General features: G+C 38.5%; 1 protein-coding gene across 1 annotated transcript; it reads left to right on the top strand.

Moving 5' to 3' along the window:
- Window positions 1-5,334: 5,334 nt before the first annotated feature.
- Window positions 5,335-17,156, top strand: gclc (glutamate-cysteine ligase, catalytic subunit). Its single transcript, XM_042433149.1, has 16 exons — window positions 5,335-6,127; window positions 7,579-7,691; window positions 10,802-10,984; window positions 11,195-11,308; window positions 11,895-11,953; window positions 13,007-13,143; window positions 13,319-13,393; window positions 13,659-13,775; window positions 14,103-14,241; window positions 14,441-14,553; window positions 14,676-14,768; window positions 14,854-14,958; window positions 15,076-15,157; window positions 15,246-15,355; window positions 16,178-16,298; window positions 16,391-17,156. Exons 1-16 carry the CDS (start codon window positions 5,978-5,980, stop codon window positions 16,570-16,572), a joined length of 1,893 nt encoding a protein of 630 aa, XP_042289083.1. The 5' UTR covers window positions 5,335-5,977; the 3' UTR covers window positions 16,573-17,156.
- The last annotated feature ends 944 nt before the right edge of the window (window positions 17,157-18,100 follow it).

Here is an 18,100-nt window from a genome sequence, read left to right as displayed (position 1 = left end):
TGCATTCTTATAAATTAACTACCCAACAGCATATAAAATTGTTAAAACTGGCTCACCCTCGACTAACTATACAACAGCTACTTACACACTAATACACAAGCTGACATTAGCCATTTTTCTACACTGAGTATACTTTTATATAATTAACATTTTCAATGCATGGCTTTACTTGTAATGGAGTAATTTTACAGTGTGGTGTTGCTACTTTTACTTAAGTAAAGGCTCTGTATACTTCCTCCACCACCGAACCAGTAAAATCAGCAATGTGCACCAAGAGGAAAAACAGGTAGGTAAGTAAGTAAGTAAAGTTTATTTAATATAGCACCTTTCACAGAGCAGGTCACAAAGGGTAAAATTGTTAAAGAAATAAGACCATAAAAATAGTGCAATATAAGATACAATAAAAGAAACAATAAATATAAGCAACAACATACCTTAAAAACACACAAAGTGCAGGATCATGCAGGGCTCTATATGTGAAAACAAAAACCTTAAAATCAATCCTAAACATGAATGGAAGCCAATGTAAAGAAGATAAGATGGGTGTGATGAGAGTCGTCCTGCTCAACAGCCTTGCAGCAGCATTCTGGACCATTTGTAGACAGTCCAGGGATGACTTGCTGAGGCAGGTGAAAAGGGAATTGAGTAGTCTAGCCGGGATGATATAAAAGCATGAATAATCACCTCTAGCTCAGGTTATGATATGGCAGACCTGAGTTTGGCAATGTTTCATAAATGGAAGAAACATGAACGGGTCAATGATTCGATATGTTTATCGAAGTGTATTGCCTGATCAAATATAACACTGAGATTTCTAAGATTAGACTATACAGCAGAAGAAAGGGACCCAATACACCGAGCAACCTTGGAAACTCCGCTCTGAAGCAATAATAAGGAACTCAGTCTTATCTGCGTTTAGTTATAAAAAGTTGTTAGCCTTCTCGGCAGTCTGACTGCTGTTATGACAGTTGGACAACTGTGCAAAACAGATATTTTATCAGTCTCAGTAGTCTTAAAAGAGACATACAGCTGAAGGTAACTGATAATTGTATAGGTTTATCGTTTATTTCATTTTATTGTTCTTGTTTTGTTTTGTTCTTATCTGTTTTTTATTTTTACATGTTTGAAATAAAATTGACTAACTAATTAATGTCATCAGCATAACAGTGATTAGAAATACCTTAAAATTTGCTAACAATATGACTTAAGGGAAGCATATACAGAGCAAATGGTATAGGACCTAAGACAGAACCCTGAGGCACACCACAGGAGAGAGCAGCAGTTTCAGACATGTATGTAGAGACACCCACCCACTGCCTTTCAATCAGGATGCTGTGATCTACAGTATCAAAAGCTGCACTAAGATCTAGCAGCACCAAAACAGAGCATTCAGCCACACCAGAAGACATCATTATATCATTGGAGACTCTGAGAAGAGCTGTTTCAGTGAAATCCTTCTGACGAAAACCAGATTGGAGTTTATCTAAATTGTTGTGTGCAGTCAAGACAGCATTGAGCTGTTTGGCAACAACTTTCTCTAAGACTTTTGAAATAAAAGGCAGCTTAGATACAGGCCTGTAGGTTTTGGGCAGGGATGGGCCAAGGAAGGGGATGAACAACTGCATGTTTAAAATAGGCTGGGACACAACCAGATTGCAGGGAGCTATTTATAATAGAGACCAGGCATGAACCAATAGACTCAAGTACATTTTTAATCATGGATGTTGTTAAAATACCTCCAGGGCTGGAGGAAGGTTTCATACTGCCTACCAGATCAGTGAGGTCTTGCAGGGAAATAGGACAGAAGCTGCCCAAAATGGACAGCCGAGTTGGATAGGCATAAAAAGGGGTAGAAGAGCAGATGTTGCTAGCCCTGACATCTCTAATCTTATCCACAAAGAAAGAAAGAAAGTTGCCACAATCTTTATTTGGAAAAACAGGCACATCAGGAGGTAACAAGGAATGTCATCTACGTGAATATTAAAATCACCAATCATAATAACTCTGTCCAACCTAATGATAGATTATAAAAAATTCAGACATAAAAGAACTATTATAACCAGGGGGGTTGGTTAATTAAAATACAATAAAACAGATTTGAAATGTAATGTAAAATGTAAAATGTAAAATAGATTATGTTGGTGAAATGTAAGAAATTGCCACAAAGGCAGTGGTTCCATTACAGCCTTAGCAATATAATATGATGGTTTTTACTCTGCTACAGCCCCCCTGTTTATGGCTGTAGTGACTTCTCATATTCACAAACCCCTGATTGCTGTGTTTTGGACCAGCCATACTTTTTTTTTACAAGGTAAAATCAACAGGTCACCCCACACTCAGCTACGTCTTTTATTACTCATTACTTAAACACCAGGTCAAGTTTTTGTTAACATATAGGGAGGATAGTGAACTTGAAAAAAGCAGGACGATTACTAGTAGACTGGGGGTCATTAATCAGGCTAATGGAAACCAAAAAAAGAAAAAGAGTATGTCAGAGTGTTGGGCATTAAACTACATTATTGTTTGGGGCGGATGTCAGTGCAGCTTATCACCTGTTTTACACACATGTGCAGTACTACATCAGATAAGTGAAGTAATTTAACTGTTCACTGTGTCATCATGACAATCACATCTTTCTTAGTATGGTGCTGCATTCCATTCCTTGCAATAAACTGGTATTTCCACACACTGTTATAAAAATGACCCGTTCATTTTAATGCTGTAGGCTGGAAATGATCCTGTAACCAAATACTGTAGCTTTGTGGTGATGATTGTAGCAATTCAATAGCACTTCTTATTTATCTTATTTTACATATTTTTGTGTTCCAGAGAGAGTACACATGGTATAAAAAATGTCATAAATGTCTCCAATTTTCAACAGTGTCATCAGTTTGTCATTGGAGATTCAGTCTAGTTTTACATGTCATCTCAAGTCTGGACAGTTATAGCTAGTGCTGCAACAATTAGCTGATTAAAAGTTAAGTCAACCAACAAAAAAATGATGTACAAAAAATCTGATAATTGAGAAATAGTTCAATGTAAAAATACTCCATTACAAGTAAAAGTTCTGCATGAAGACTGCTCCTTAAGTACATAAGTTTTATCAGCAAAATGAAATGTGAGTATTAAAATAAAAGTATTAATTTTGTCCCTGTGACTGATACATATATGACATCATTAGATTATTAATACTGAAGCATCAGTGTTAGAGCAGCATGTCACTGTTGTAACTGCTGGAGGTGGAGCTAGTTTGAACTACTTTAGTTAGCTAGTTTAGTCCTGTGGTTCCCAACCTAGGAGTCTGGCCCCTTCAAAGGGCCACAAGATAAATCTGAAGGGTCGTGAGATGATTAATGAGGGAAGAAAGAAGAAAAAACTAAGTTCTGATACACAAATCTGTTTTCAGTTCCGTCTGTGAACTCTCTGACAGCACCTGAAGGATCCAGGGCTCCTTTTGGACCCAAGACTTCATGCCAGCTCCTTAATCAAGCCACCTAACCGACACTGAGCATACAAGTTCACAGAGGCAGCCAGCAAGACACTCAGTCCTCATTACTTAAATAGCACTAGGTCAGGTTTTTGTCAACATAGAGGGAGGATGGTGAACTTGACAAAAGCAGAACGATTACTAGTAGACTGGGTGTCATTAATCAGGCTAATGCAAACCAGAAAAGCTAAAAATAAATAAATAACGTGTATGTCAGAGTGTTGGGCCTTAAACTACATTCTTATTTGGGGCGAATGTCAGTGCAGCTCATTGGCCTATAACCTGTTTTACGCACATGTGCAGTACATACAGCTCCTCAGATAAGTGAAGTCATTTAACTATTTGATGTCATCATGTCATTCACATCTTTCTTAGCATGATGCTGCATTCATGTTCTCACAATAAACTGGTATTTCCACACACTGTTATAAAGACAACTCATTCATTTTAATGCTGTAGGCTGGAAATGATCCTGTGACTAAATCCTGTGGCTTTGTGCTGGTGATTGTAGAAATTCAACAGCACTTCTTATTCATCTTATTTTACATGTTTTTGTCTTCCAGAGAGAGTACATATGGTATCAAAAATGTCATAAATGTGTCCAATTTTCAATAGTGTCATTACTTTGTCATTGAAGATTCAGTCTAGTCTTACATGTCATCTCAAGAGTGGACAGTTATAGCTAGTGCTGAAACAATTGGTCGATCAAAAGATAAGTCGATTAACAAAAAAATGATGTACAAAAAATCTGATAACTGAGAAATAGTTCAAGTAATTTATTGAGCAAAAATGTCAAACATTCATTGGTTCCAGTTTCTCAAATGCAAGTGTCGTATATTAAGGTAGCCTGAACTGAATTACTGGGGGTTGGACTGTTGGTTGCACAAAATAGGCTATTTCTTATACTCTGGGATGTGGATACTGACAATTAAAATTAAAAGAGAAAATAATAATTCTAATTTATTAGTCAGAACAATTGGGACAAAAGAAAATTGGATACAGAAATTACAAATGGATATTGTAAAATGGCAATTAGACAATGGGGCGTGAAAAAACTCCTGAAATGGAAAAGAGAGGTGCTCTCATGTAAATGCTAGAATTGAAAGTTTAGATGTTTGTTTGTTTTTTATTTTATTTTTTGTACTACCCTTTTTATATTTGCCCTTTTTCCATTTTATTCATTTATCACAGGAGGGGCTCATTATCATTTATTAATTCCTGTCTTCTCTCTGTCTCCCTCACATGGATTTCTCAACTATTTAGATGAAGCACACGAAACCTTCAGGTGGCTCTTAAGGACATGGATTCAAATCTGTCATATGTTGGTTCTTATTCCCTCTCTCCACCCCACTTTCCTTTCTCTCATTAAGTCTAATAAAATGAAAATGCTTGAAAGGTATTGTTTGGTACTTCTCATCCAGGAAACATCCATCAAATTATGACCAGGAGTTAATCAACCAGCCATTTGGCACATATCATTAATAAAGGTGCTGTTAATAATAATAATGGGTACTCCTCTGACATTTCCAGCTTCAATCAGTCGCTACAGTTTTCAAGAATTCATTTATGCATGCTATCATGACGCTCCTGATCTCTGATAAACTCTATGAGTTGCCTGATAAGAGGAAATGACACATTGATTTCGATTATTATCTCGTTATTTCAACAAAACAAGCTAAGTTTCTCGGAATAATCAACTCATTAACTCATATCTAGATAATGGCATTCTAAAAATAATTGCAATCACGGCCCTTCTCGGCTTCCGTAGTTTTCAGTGAAGTGGATTTGTATGTTCCCGACAGTTTTTGAACGCACCGTGGACTGATTGGAGGAGGTGGGAGGAGCGAGCGGATATGCTGAGTCACGTCGGTTCTCTGGTCACATGTTCAGACCAGGAGGGGGTTCTTATGTACAACAGAGCTGCAACTCAACTACGACCTTCCCTACCGGCTCACCCCGCTGTCAGTCCACCACAGACCTGCACTTTGACGGGCTCAGTCCGCGGTCGTTCACCGAGTCGAGGCTAGCAGGCACTGATTAACTCCCCGGGTGTTTCATTTTTTTGTCGGGGAGGGGGGAGCGACGTTATCAGCACACTGGGGTGGGCTTCACCAAGCTAACCGGGGCCTTCTTCTTCTTCTTCTTCTTCTTCTTCTACTTCTTCTTCCTCTGGATGCCCAGCTAAGGTTACACACTCTGAGCACCGCCTGTGAACTCTCTGACGGCACCCGAAGGATCCAGGGCTCCGTTTGGACCCGAGACTTCATGCCAGCTCCTTAGTCCAGCCAGCTAACCGACACCGAGCGTGCAAGTTCACATAGGCAGCCAGCAAGACAGCTACTGTCCACTGCCTGTGTGTCTGTGTGTGTGTCTGTCTGTCTGTGTGTGTGTGTGTGTGTCTGTCTGTCTGTCTGATTGTGTGTCTGTCTGTGTGTGTGCGTGTGTGTGTGTGTTTGTCTGTCTGTGTTTGTCTTTGTGTGTCTGTGTGCGATGGGTTTACTGTCACAGGGGTCTCCACTGAACTGGGAAGAAACCAAGAAGTATGCTGACCACATCAGGAAACATGGCATCATCCAGTTCCTTAACATCTACAATAAGGTGAAGGATCGCCAGAAAGACGTGTTGAAATGGGGTGATGAGGTAAGAAAATGTCTTTTCTCTCTCTGTCCTAAACCTAAACACGTGGTGAATCTGACTTCTCTTTATTGGCCAAGTATGTGTACACATACAAGCAGTTTGACTCTGGTTTAGTGGCTTTCAGAGCACTTATCACAGGTGAAACCGTGTCTGTGGACTATAAACAGGATACAAAATAGTGCCAAGAAGTGAAGAGTGCAAGGAGTGATGACATAAATATTAAATGGTTGAAGAAATGACATCACTTTGTATAAATATAGTTGGTGCAAATGCTGAGGTCTCTTCTTCGCTGTGCATGATGCAATAGCAGGCCTTTATTGATGAAGAAGACTAAATTTGATCTGCAGGAGAAACTGCATGTGCTCAGCTTGGTGTGTTATTATTATATTATTATTTGCATTGTACACACGTTGCTGTCAGTGATATTTGTTTTGATAGTATACAATAGTTGGTTGTAAGGGACAGCTCTGTGAAATTAGACCTTTTGAGTAGAGCTGCAACAATTAATTGGTTATTTTCCTGCTCTTAAATTAATCCCCATCAATTCTGATAATCAATTAATCATTTTGAGTCATTTTTTAAAGAAGAAAATGTCCAAATTCTCTGATTCCAGCTTCTCAGATGTGAATATCTTCTGGTGTCTTTAGTTGTTTGTGACAGTAAACTGAATATCTTTGGACTGTCGTGGACAAAACAAGACATTCAAGACGTCATCTTGAGCTCTGGGAAACATTTTTCACCATTTTCTAGCATTTTATAGGCCAAACGACTAATCAATTAATCGAGAAGATAATCGTCAGATTAATTGATGGTGAAAATAATCATTAGTTGCAACCCTTGCTCTTGTATTTACAGTATCACTTTGTGTTTTTAGTACAATGTCTAAAGATTTATTTTACAAGGAGTCTAAAAAGCCAAATGTTTGTTTTTAAGAATGAATAAATATACTTACAGATACTTAAAACACAATAAATAGTTACTTAATACTACAACTAATTCAGGCAGACACTCCCTGTTGAGTAAACAAACACAAAGCCCGACATATGTTCAGAAATGTGGATTTGGCTGTTCTTCTATTCAGAATTTCATACCAGTTTGCATTTCTAGTTTTTTTGCCTGCCGCTAGTCCACAAAACTTCAGTGTGCCACAGCTTTTTGATTTCGAACAATGTGGAATGCTGTTGTTATAGATTAATCCCCCTTTCAGACAGGGGATTACAGCGTAGCAGAGTCAAAGTCAAGGAAACATAACTGATGAATTGGAATTGATGTGATGGCGTCCCAGTCTGATCTTGAAAACGCCGGCTTTGTGCTGCAGTTTAGCACAGATTCAAAACCAGATTTGATAAGTTTTTAAAAGCGTACTTTTAAAAAGACTAAAGCAGCAGCTGTAACGCAGTGATGGCTGTGGTTTAACGATGTCTCTTGTTTGCTTTTAATTGTTTACTTTTTAGGTTGAGTACATGTTAGTGGAACTGGATGACAAGGATGAAAAGGTTCGAATTGTCCTGAATGGAGGAGATGTTCTGGAAACTCTTCAAGACCAAGGAGAAAATAAAAACCCCAAGTAAGTGAACTCTGCACAGCACATGACTGAAAGTTCAGCTGAATATAGCAGATATTTAAAGATGTACTGAGTAATCTTTAAGGAAGAAGGCCTCACTTTACTCTTGGGTTTTGGTTTTGCTTCCTTCTTCCAGATTCAAATCTTCTTTTCCGAAAACACACCCGGTTAAAAGGAAATCAATCATATTCACCAACACAGTTTATCGTTTGATTCGGCTGGATCGCTGGAAGACCAACCATTAAATTCTTAATCTGAATGACATTAAACAAAGTCAAAGCCACACCTCAAATACAAACTGTAGTGACCGGTTTTTAATTATTTCTAATAACATCTGACATAAAGCATTAAGAGTAGAGACAAGGCTGAACTTTGTATAAAAGCTGAATCGGTGTGCATCACACATAGACTTCCACAGGTGTTATTACTAAAGCCACTCCAGACCCGCACAGGTGTGTTATCTGAGCTGATGAGACCTCTTCTCTGGAGTGGATTGATCTGGTTTGATTGATGTCTCCCTGATTCAAAGATATAAACATGAACAGTGACAGCTGAGGACCAAAACAGTTCCCTGAATAAACGTCAATACGTGAATCTGATATGTGGTGACACCGCACGTCCTGTAGCTGCTCAGTGAAGGGTTGTTGTAAAACAAACAAAGCAAAAATGACTTTTTTGCTGCTGATTTTTCTAGTTGTTGTGGATCACTTGATCCGCCATTTGGGCTACTTTCAGCACTTTATTTTAGCCACTAACTCCCACTATGAGTCACCTACATGGAGACTGATCGGCATGTAAAAGCACAAATCCTCCCTATTTAATCCTGAAAAGACCTCATATCAGCTCCTCTAAGGGTGTGTAAGGCCGATAACCAAAGGCAATATATGTGCTATAGTGAAAGGCAGTTTACAATCAATTAGTTGGGACCCCCCCAAGGGGTACCAGGATAAATCTGAGGGGTCAACTGATGATTAAAGGGATGAGAAAGAAAAATGTTCTGTTACATAACTATGTTTTTTTTCTGGCTTTTCTCTAATATTGCTTTTTCTTATAAAATATTGGAAACTTTTCTGACTTCAGGCCTCTAAAAATCCCCCAAATTAAACAATATTAGGAGGAAAAGTCAAGTCTGTGGTTGAACTTCCCACAGTTCATGCCGACACTGAGATCATAGTCTGTGATGAGCGGTCACAAGTCGATATTGATTCATTTTAAGGAGTCACAAGTCAAAAACATTTGCAGCTGCGGGTGTAAAGTACAGCAGAGACAGGCGGCTTTGCCCTGCAGGCAAACTCCGTCTCACTGTGTTTTCATACACAGAATTTGCCTGCAGGCCCGCACTGCTGTCTGTTAATTTGAAATTCAAAGTCACCGTTCATTCATCATTCAGAGTATACACGCGATGACTGACGTACACGCCCTGTACGCGTCTGCTCACACGAACCGAGCACGCCACACCATCACCACGTTTAAACACAGCGCTGAGACAAGTTTTTATTTAAACATCTGTCTGCCAAATCGTACAATTCAGCATCATCACCAGAAATCTTTTAATTCCTCTCCTTATGTCAAGGATTTCTATCCAGCAAAGGCAGTGAGTCAGTAATAAAGCCTCTTTCACTGAGGAGCTGTTACGCCAACGACTTCTCACATACCTGGTGTTTGTACAAGGTTACATGTTTTTAGCTTTTTTAGCTTAGCTTTCCAGACACTTTCTCTTTGTACATTTTACAAAAATCTTTAAAAGTTAAGTGCATTTTCAAAAATGTAATTGCAAATGTATCAAAAATAAAGAGACACTTTTACCCACACATTTATGAACACATGAAGGCCCTCTATTCATCACTTTGCTCCATTTAAAGCAGTCGTCTTGAGTACGTCTCTACCAGCTTTGCACACCTGGATTTCCTCCTTTCAGTCAGCACGTTTACATGCACTGTAGTAACCTGCTTACTGTAAATCAGAGCAGAGCTTTTCCTGACAGTGTGAAAGTGTGTGAATACAAAAAATACTCAAATGTTTAGTGGTGGAAACTGACTTATTAAGATTTCTATGAACTACTTTGTGTTTTAAGCTACTCTAGTTTTAGTTGAACTTTGGATGGAATCATTTTAAATACAAGGGGACATTACATAACGTTGCCACCACACCTCGCTGTAGTGATAAGTAAATACATGTTGAGCAGTGATTTTCAACCGTTGTCAGACGAAACTACCTTTTTTTTTTTTATTCTTGGACAAGACCAGAGAGTCCTTTTCTTGATTCTCAGAGTGAATCATGAAGTGCTATTGTTCAGATTTGAGGCAGGCTGTTATTTGTCTTTTTTATCAGGCGTGGCTGCAGACGTGTTTCTCTCTCTGGCAGCTTCTACCGTCTCTGCAGAGGATCTCTGGTCTTTGAGTATTTGGTTTTCTCTCTGACAACAGTCCTCTGAGCTCAGGAACGTGTCAGTTCAGTTTGAAGGGTATAAACACATGAAAATAAGGTATTACTGTGTTTAGATATTACTTGAACTTTTATAAAAGTCCTTAAAATTGCCCTTTTCAGTTCATTTAGAGTAATAAATCAAGTCTATCTTTGTGGAGACATTTTGCTGAAGTTGAACCTTTTTTTAAAATGATCAAAACTCCCTAAATGTAAAGGCGTTGTAAAGATATTTTGCCTAAGGACATCTGTCAGTGATAACAATCAAAAGTCATCCTGGGAGTGCTGTGTGCACGCCTAAACTGTAGTAACATTTCATTTAAAATGAGGAATTCTCTGCAGGCTGTGTAAATGTGTTTGTACAAGCTCCTGAGTGTTATGCTTGCCCTGCTGTCCATGACGTCGGTCTAAATCTGTGGAGCCAACTTCACCCAGGGGAAATACCAGTGGCAGTGGGAATAGTAGAGCCGATGCATTCCTCATTACTGCCCCTCTGTCGCACACACCAAAGAGCACGCTCTGAAGCACAAATACGTTGCGTTCGCTTGCCCTGCCAAGATTATGGCTGACATACGATAAAGGCAGAGTGCTCGGTGTATTTAATCAGAAAGGTCATCGTGATGCCGAGACTGCAGCCTTTTTTCCTTGCTGACCTATAAAGTAGAATATTTTTTTTAATATTTTTGCAGTCACCCCACGCTCTGGAGACCAGAGTATGGCAGCTACATGATTGAAGGAACTCCGGGGCAGCCGTATGGCGGCACGATGTCAGAGTTCAACACTGTGGAGGGAAACATGGGGAAGAGAAGACGAGAGGCCTCGTCAGTCCTGAACCAGAACGAAACACTCTGCACCATCACTGCATTCCCAAGGTACGCAAGATTAATATCGATCTGTTATTTGAAATTTTCTTTATTCATTCTCAATTAATAGAAAGTCTTGCAATTTTATGCAATATGTTATATTTAATTTGATTTGAATTTAACTTTGTTCGATTGCACTTGACAGCATCAGCAGCTAAAACATTTACAGTGTTAACATTATAACCATATTATTTATGTATGATTTGATCCTTTGCTCAGGTTAGGTTGCCCAGGTTTCACCAAACCAGAATACCAGCCAACGCCTGTTGAGAAGGGAGTGTCAAAGTCGCTGTTTTTCCCAGATGAAGCCATCAACAGACACCCAAGATTCAGGTAGACTTCATGGTTATAACTTCATGAAAGCACACGTGTAGTTGCATCATTGATAAGTTTACCATGGTTGACTTCTTTGGTCAATTTGATGAGGGGTCACAAGTACCTTTTTGTCAAAAAAATAAATAAATGATTTAGCAGCTATACATATTTAACATGTCAGTGATTTAGATATAGATCATACTGTGAATGACAGGAGATATAAAATATGAGAAACATCCTCCCAAAAATATACATTATTATATGTGCTCATTCATAATTAGTCTTGGGTTATTTCACATATATTCTATCAGTTTATCTACCACAGCTCGGTGGTATAAAATACAAACATATCATCAGTTGTTTGTGGTTTGCAGCTGTGAAAGACGAAATATTCAAATATTTTACTTTTTGCTTGTTTTTACCATACATGCATGTTTCTTTTTATAGCTTACACTTTGGATATTCTGCTATCATTTATTCTGTGTTTGTGTTTGTTTGTGTTTGTTTGTGTGTGTGTGTGTGTGTGTGTGTGTGTGTGTGTGTGTGTGTGTGTGTGTGTGTGTGTGTGTGTGTGTGTGTGTGTGTGTGTATTTTGTTTTTTCAGCACCCTTACCAGAAACATACGTCACAGAAGAGGAGAGAAAGTTGTGATTAATGTGCCAAGTAAGTTTAAATGACGTAAAAGGTATCAACTGTATTATAAAGAAGTAATTTCATGGCATTTTCTTAAAATGTGATTTATATAATAATAATAAAATAAAATTTTTGTTGATGATTTTGTTGACATAGACAACTAATTTGCTCCTGTACTACAAGGTTCAACATTAATGTTCTTTTGATTTTTTTTTTTGTTTTGTTTTTTTCACTCGGCAAGTGGATCAGAAATCTACTTGCCCAATGTCAACTTTTACTTGCCCCCATACAAATTGTTTTATTAGCGGTTATCAATACAAATTGTTTTATTAGCGGTTATCAATACAAATTGTTTTATTAGCGGTTATCAAATAATAACAAAGACTAAAGTTAATTGTCATGTTTAATCTTTAATTAAGTAAATGAAACAGAACAAGGACACAGAGAGTCATAGATGTGAAGCAACACAAATTATTGCATATTGAAAATGTTATGACCCATTCTCTATATTTCACTGAACTCTAAATTCTTTTGTTCAGCCCAGTTTCTCTTAAACATTGGAACAGACTCCATAATCCAATGGCAAATACTTTTTTTAGACTCATTTCGTCCACTCCAGCTTCCCGATTTCCCTCTTTAATGTTTCTCGTTCTCGAGAGTATTTATGGAAAAATTACATGCTCCACTGATTCCTGTATTTGACTTTGATCACATAATCCTGAGAGATGTTTGTTTCATTTATCACACTAGTAGCCTACTCAACTCTTGACTGGCCAACAGCGTGTGCTAATATTCTCCAATGCGTTCAAGGCGAGGGGGCTAAAGAACAAGAACATAATTTATGATACGACGATGATCGAAAAAAAATATTGAAACATTTTTATTTCATTATTTTTTTACTTTTGCTAGATTTAGTAGCCCGACGTGGCCTTTTACTTGCCCCGGGCATTCGGGCAGGCCTTATTGTTGAACCATACCTGTAGCCCTGATGAGCTGAGTAATGTGCAGACTACTGCAGTAGTAAATGTAGTTACAAGTTAAAATTAATCAATATGAATAATAAATATCTTTTTTTTATTTCAGTCTTCAAAGACAAGTGCACTCCGTCTCCTTTTGTGGAGGAGTTTCCTGAGGACGATGGCGAAGCAGCGAGAGCGGCTCTGCCTGACCATATCTATATGGACGCTATGGGCTTCGGCATGGGCAACTGCTGTCTGCAGGTACTGAAAGACTAACTCTGACAAACTCTGTCGCCTCCGACAATCTTTTTTGTTTTCAGAGATGTAAAATACACGATAATCCTAACTTTATTGAGTTTTGTGTATCGGCAACTTAACAATCTCAATAAGTGATCTATAAATGTACTTCAGACTCGGTTTTATCACATTTTTGCAGGTGACATTCCAAGCTTGCAGCATTGATGAAGCAAGGTACCTTTATGACCAACTAGCAACATTCTGCCCTATAGTGGTGAGTAGATAAATGAAGCATGCGCTCGCTGCCATATATCTATCTGACCTCTTTTTTTAGTAGGACTAATATATAACTTATTATCTATGAACTTAGATAGATTTTTATGTATAAAAAGGTTAATGTAAAACAAATCTGGAGTGACTAAAACAAATAATAATAATCAGAATAAATATTGCATCAGAGTTAAAAGATTTTATAACTTTGTTCCTAAAATCACAATTTTTTTTTGTACCCATTATTTGACTGTTTTTGCTGTTTCCAGATGGCTTTGAGTGCAGCCTCACCCTTCTACAGAGGCTATGTGTCAGATATTGATTGTCGCTGGGGAGTTATTTCTGCCTCGGTGGATGACAGGACACCGGAAGAACGCGGGCTGAAGGTGAGCAGGCGGAGCTGAAAAACCGGCCTGAAACAAAAGCTGTGTCAGTAGAATACTTAGGATACAAAAATATGTTTTAGTCAAATGACAGAGATGGTTTTTGAGCATTTCTTGTCGCTCAACATTTTTCTATCTAGTACTCAAGGTCATTTGATCGAGTCTGATTTTTCAACACTCATCTGTCCCACCACCAAGTGTCAGTAATGGACCAAAATTGTTTCTCCAACAAACTCAAGAGGTGTGAAGTGGCCTCTGTGAAAGCACCACCTATATATCATAATAAAATGATCATTTTAAGTATGAAAATGTCTTTTTTTTCTTTTGCAGCCTTTGAAAAACAACAAATACAGAATCTTCAAGTCAAGATATGATTCAATCGACAGCTACCTGTCCAGCTGCGGTGAGAAGTACAACGACATCGATTTGACGATAGACGAGGAGATCAAAAAGCAGCTGCTCAGTGCAGGTGAAATCATTCGGAGAATAATTTCCCAAATGAAACTGAGAAACTTATCTGTCAAAAAATTTGGATTTACTATTAGTCATGCTGTCGTCAAGTAAAGAATCATTTAACCTCTACTGGATTTTGAAACAGGAATGTATGAATTAAATGAAACGTACACGACTTGGTTAACATGCACTAATAATCAGCTTTCTGTTTATAGGGATTGACAAGCTGCTGGCCCAACACATAGCACACCTCTTCATCCGAGATCCACTCTCCGTCTTTGAGGAGAAAATACACTTGGATGACGAAAATGAGTCTGATCACTTTGAGGTGAGGATTTCTGTTTTCCCTCAGCCTTGTTCTTAAGAGGAAAGCCCATCACGAGTGGAAAATAAACACAACACAGGCCTGACTTCAGTGTAATTTAAATGTGTCTATGTTTATGTTTGCAGAACCTTCAGTCGACCAACTGGCAGACGATGAGGTTTAAACCGCCACCTCCAAACTCTGATATCGGCTGGAGAGTTGAGTTCCGCCCCATGGAGGTAATTATCAACTGCACCTTCACTTAATTAGACTTTTAGCTTGAATCTGTGCTTAAAATCAGTGTCATGTCATATCAAATTTTAGGTGCAGCTAACCGATTTTGAAAATGCTGCATATGTGGTGTTTGTCGTCCTGCTCACCAGAGTGATCCTGTCCTACAAACTGGATTTCCTAATCCCCTTGTCAAAGGTGAAAACAGCCACACATTCCTGGTATTTTATACAGTGTTAAAGATGAATTTAATTAATAAATTAGGACATTTGGGTCCTAACAATCATGTACTTAAGTCCAGTTGTCTTTCATTAGGTTGATGAAAACATGAAGGTGGCACAGAAGAGAAACGCTGTCCAGGAGGGCATGTTTTACTTCCGAAAGGACATCTTCAAAGGTGATTAAAACAGAAAGTGCAACTCCTCTTTTGATGTTTCTGGTCTTGTTTGTGGAGCAGCTGATACATTTTGTTTGTCCATAAACAGGCTGCAACCCGGTCCTCGATGGTGCTGCTTCTGCTCAGAATGGCCTGGAGAGTGATGGAGCTAATGAGGAGTACACACTGATGAGCATTGACACCATCATCAATGGAAAAGTAATTATTGTGTCACACTGACAGAAATTTTTGAAGAACTCAGGATAAACCTGCATTTTGACTGGAGGAACTAGGGGCTAAATTTAATTCCTGCAGGTTAGTTCCAGGTGTAGAAACGTCCCTGCTCTGGGGTTGTACTTGTCCAAAGATTTAGGGACTGTCAGAGTTTGCAGGGTTAAATGTCTTTTGTCCCTGAAACTGCTTCAACTTGTGGATCGCTTCAATCACAAAGTAGGGAAGAACTGGGTGACTCTGATATCAATTTTAGGGCAAAAGACCTACACTTCTTGTGATGTTTATTGACATTTAAAAAAAGAAAAAAAAAATACAATTTTAAAAAAAAAGCGCGATATAGAGAGAAAGAAAACGAGCAAACGAGAGAGGCGGTCAAGGGGGCTAGACAATGAATGAGAGAAGAAAGCGGTGTTTCATGGTGGTTACTTTCTAAAACGGAAATAACCATCAAACGCTCGGTCTACTGTGTAGACAGATGCTCTGGAGTTATTAGTCTGCTTTTCCTCCTCCGCATTTCTCATTTTCATTCACTGATTACATCCGACTCACGCCACTGTAAATACGCAATAAATGAGAACAACATGATGACTGTGTTGTTGTTTCCTCGCCTGTGAAATTTGCTTTTTAAAATGCTGCTGTGTTTCTTTTTTTCCTTCCTCAGTTTTCTAATCTTTATGGGTCTTTAGATTCTATAAAAACACAAACACAGTTACACAAAAGGCACTTTCAGTTCCTAGTTTGGTTCCTGTGGCTTTTTTAAAGTCGTCTAATAATTATTGTTTTCTCTTCCGTTTTTTTTATCACCAGGAGGGAGTTTTTCAAGGACTTATCCCGATCCTTAACTGCTACCTGGAGAACATGGAAGTAGATGTGGACACCAGGTGCACCATTTTGAATTATCTGAAACTCATCAAGAAACGGGCCTCAGGTAAATTAGCACTAAATTTCCTAATAAACAATAAGTATAATCAGTCTTTATGCAGCTTTGACTCTGAACATAACTCTGTTTTGCTGGAACAGGTGACCTTATGACCATGGCCAAGTGGATGAGGGAATTTGTTGCAAATCACCCGCAGTACAAGCAGGACAGCGTCATAACCGACAAGATCAACTACGACCTGTTCCTGAAGTGTGACATGATTGCAAAAGGCGAAGAGCAGTGCCCAGAGCTAATTGGAAACCCCGTCAACAGATTCAAATGAGAAACACTAATGTTAGAAATGCTTTGTCATCATACATACACGCATGTAAAGAGAGACCAAATATGTGGCTCAGAATGAAAGCGGTCCAATTTTAAAAGAATGCAAAACAGCATGTGTGTGTTGTAAGAAACATACCTGCATCAAATGTATGTATATATAGTGTATCAGATTTTTATGATTACAAAATTATTTTAATAGGGTTAAGACATGCAAAAGGTTGTGTAATAGAAATCAGATGTGTATTTATTTTTCTCTGGAAATTAAGCCTATCTGTGTGAGAATGTAAATGTAGCAAAGAGTTGTACAGTAGTCCGCTTTTAATCCCGTGTTCTGTAAATACTGTACCTCTGCTCTTTGAAACATTAACATCATGGGTATTTTTTTTCCTTTGTCGCTGAATATGAGCTTTCTTTGCTTTTGGTAGAGATTTCTTTTTTTTTTTTTTCAATTTAAGAGAAATGTTTGCTTTGCTCTGCTGACATTGTAGTGGGACCTTGAGGGTAGTGTTGCATTCAAGTGGAGATGGTTAACCATTGTTTACAATGTGACGCTGCTTCAAATAAATCTGTACAACAGTAAATTAATCCGGGTTTAAATCCTACCTTGTGTTAGCTGTCTCAAGCTTGATTGATTTGCCTCCATAAACAAATCCTGAAATCTTTCCAATTAACTAAATTAGCAGTGTTTCAATTGATGCCTGCAGTCAGCATATATGCATCATTTAAAAGTATGGGAGTAACCAGTCTCAACACTGTCAGGGTCAGGGAGCAGCTCAGCAGAAACTGGTTGAGATGGACTCCACCAGAGTCTGATCACCCCGCCGTTATCGAAAATAGATCATCATCACCATCATCAATTATCTGGCCTTCTGGTAAAAACTGAAAACAGGAGCTCCTGGTGTCCCCATACATCCACGTGTGCATGTAGAGGGGGGAAGAAAAGTCATTTTAAAGAAGGAAAAAAAATAATAAATTGATAAGTTGTGGTGTTTAAAAAAGTGCCATTTGATTCTATTAACAGGTTTAAATATAATTAAAGCTGCAAGCAGCGTTGAACGGGCCTTCGCACCCTTGCGCATGTCGGGGCATGGTGCAGTCCAAGGGCTTCTGTCACGGGCATGTAGATGTCTCCAGACCTGGGCTGACAGGTCTGACTTTACAAACGTGAAGTTTGGTGCAGACTAGAGCATTCAATTAATAATTTGAAAACTTTTGATGAGTTTGTGTGTACAAGAAATTCACTTCCTAATTTTCATCAAGTCTATTTTTAGAAAAGTAAAGACTTTTAACGCACATGACCTGATCAGAGTTTGATTGAAATGTGTACTGTCAGATGTGTAGAGACAATAAGTAACCGCAGCTGGACAAAGAAAAATACTCATATATTTGAATGGAGAGAGTGAGTGAACCGCTAGGTGCTTGGGCCCTAATAAAGGAAAAACCGCAGTACAGAGCTACAAATTTTAGTTTTGATTTTATTTTTCTGCAGCACTTTATCACCTAACTGTCACTCTTACTCAATGAGCTCC

The sequence above is a fragment of the Thunnus maccoyii genome, chromosome 14 (genome assembly GCF_910596095.1).
Source record: "Thunnus maccoyii chromosome 14, fThuMac1.1, whole genome shotgun sequence".
In the NCBI taxonomy this organism is placed as follows: Eukaryota; Metazoa; Chordata; class Actinopteri; order Scombriformes; family Scombridae; genus Thunnus; species Thunnus maccoyii.
The sequence above is the reverse complement of the archived record's forward strand: the minus strand, read 5'-3'. Positions and strand labels throughout refer to the sequence as shown.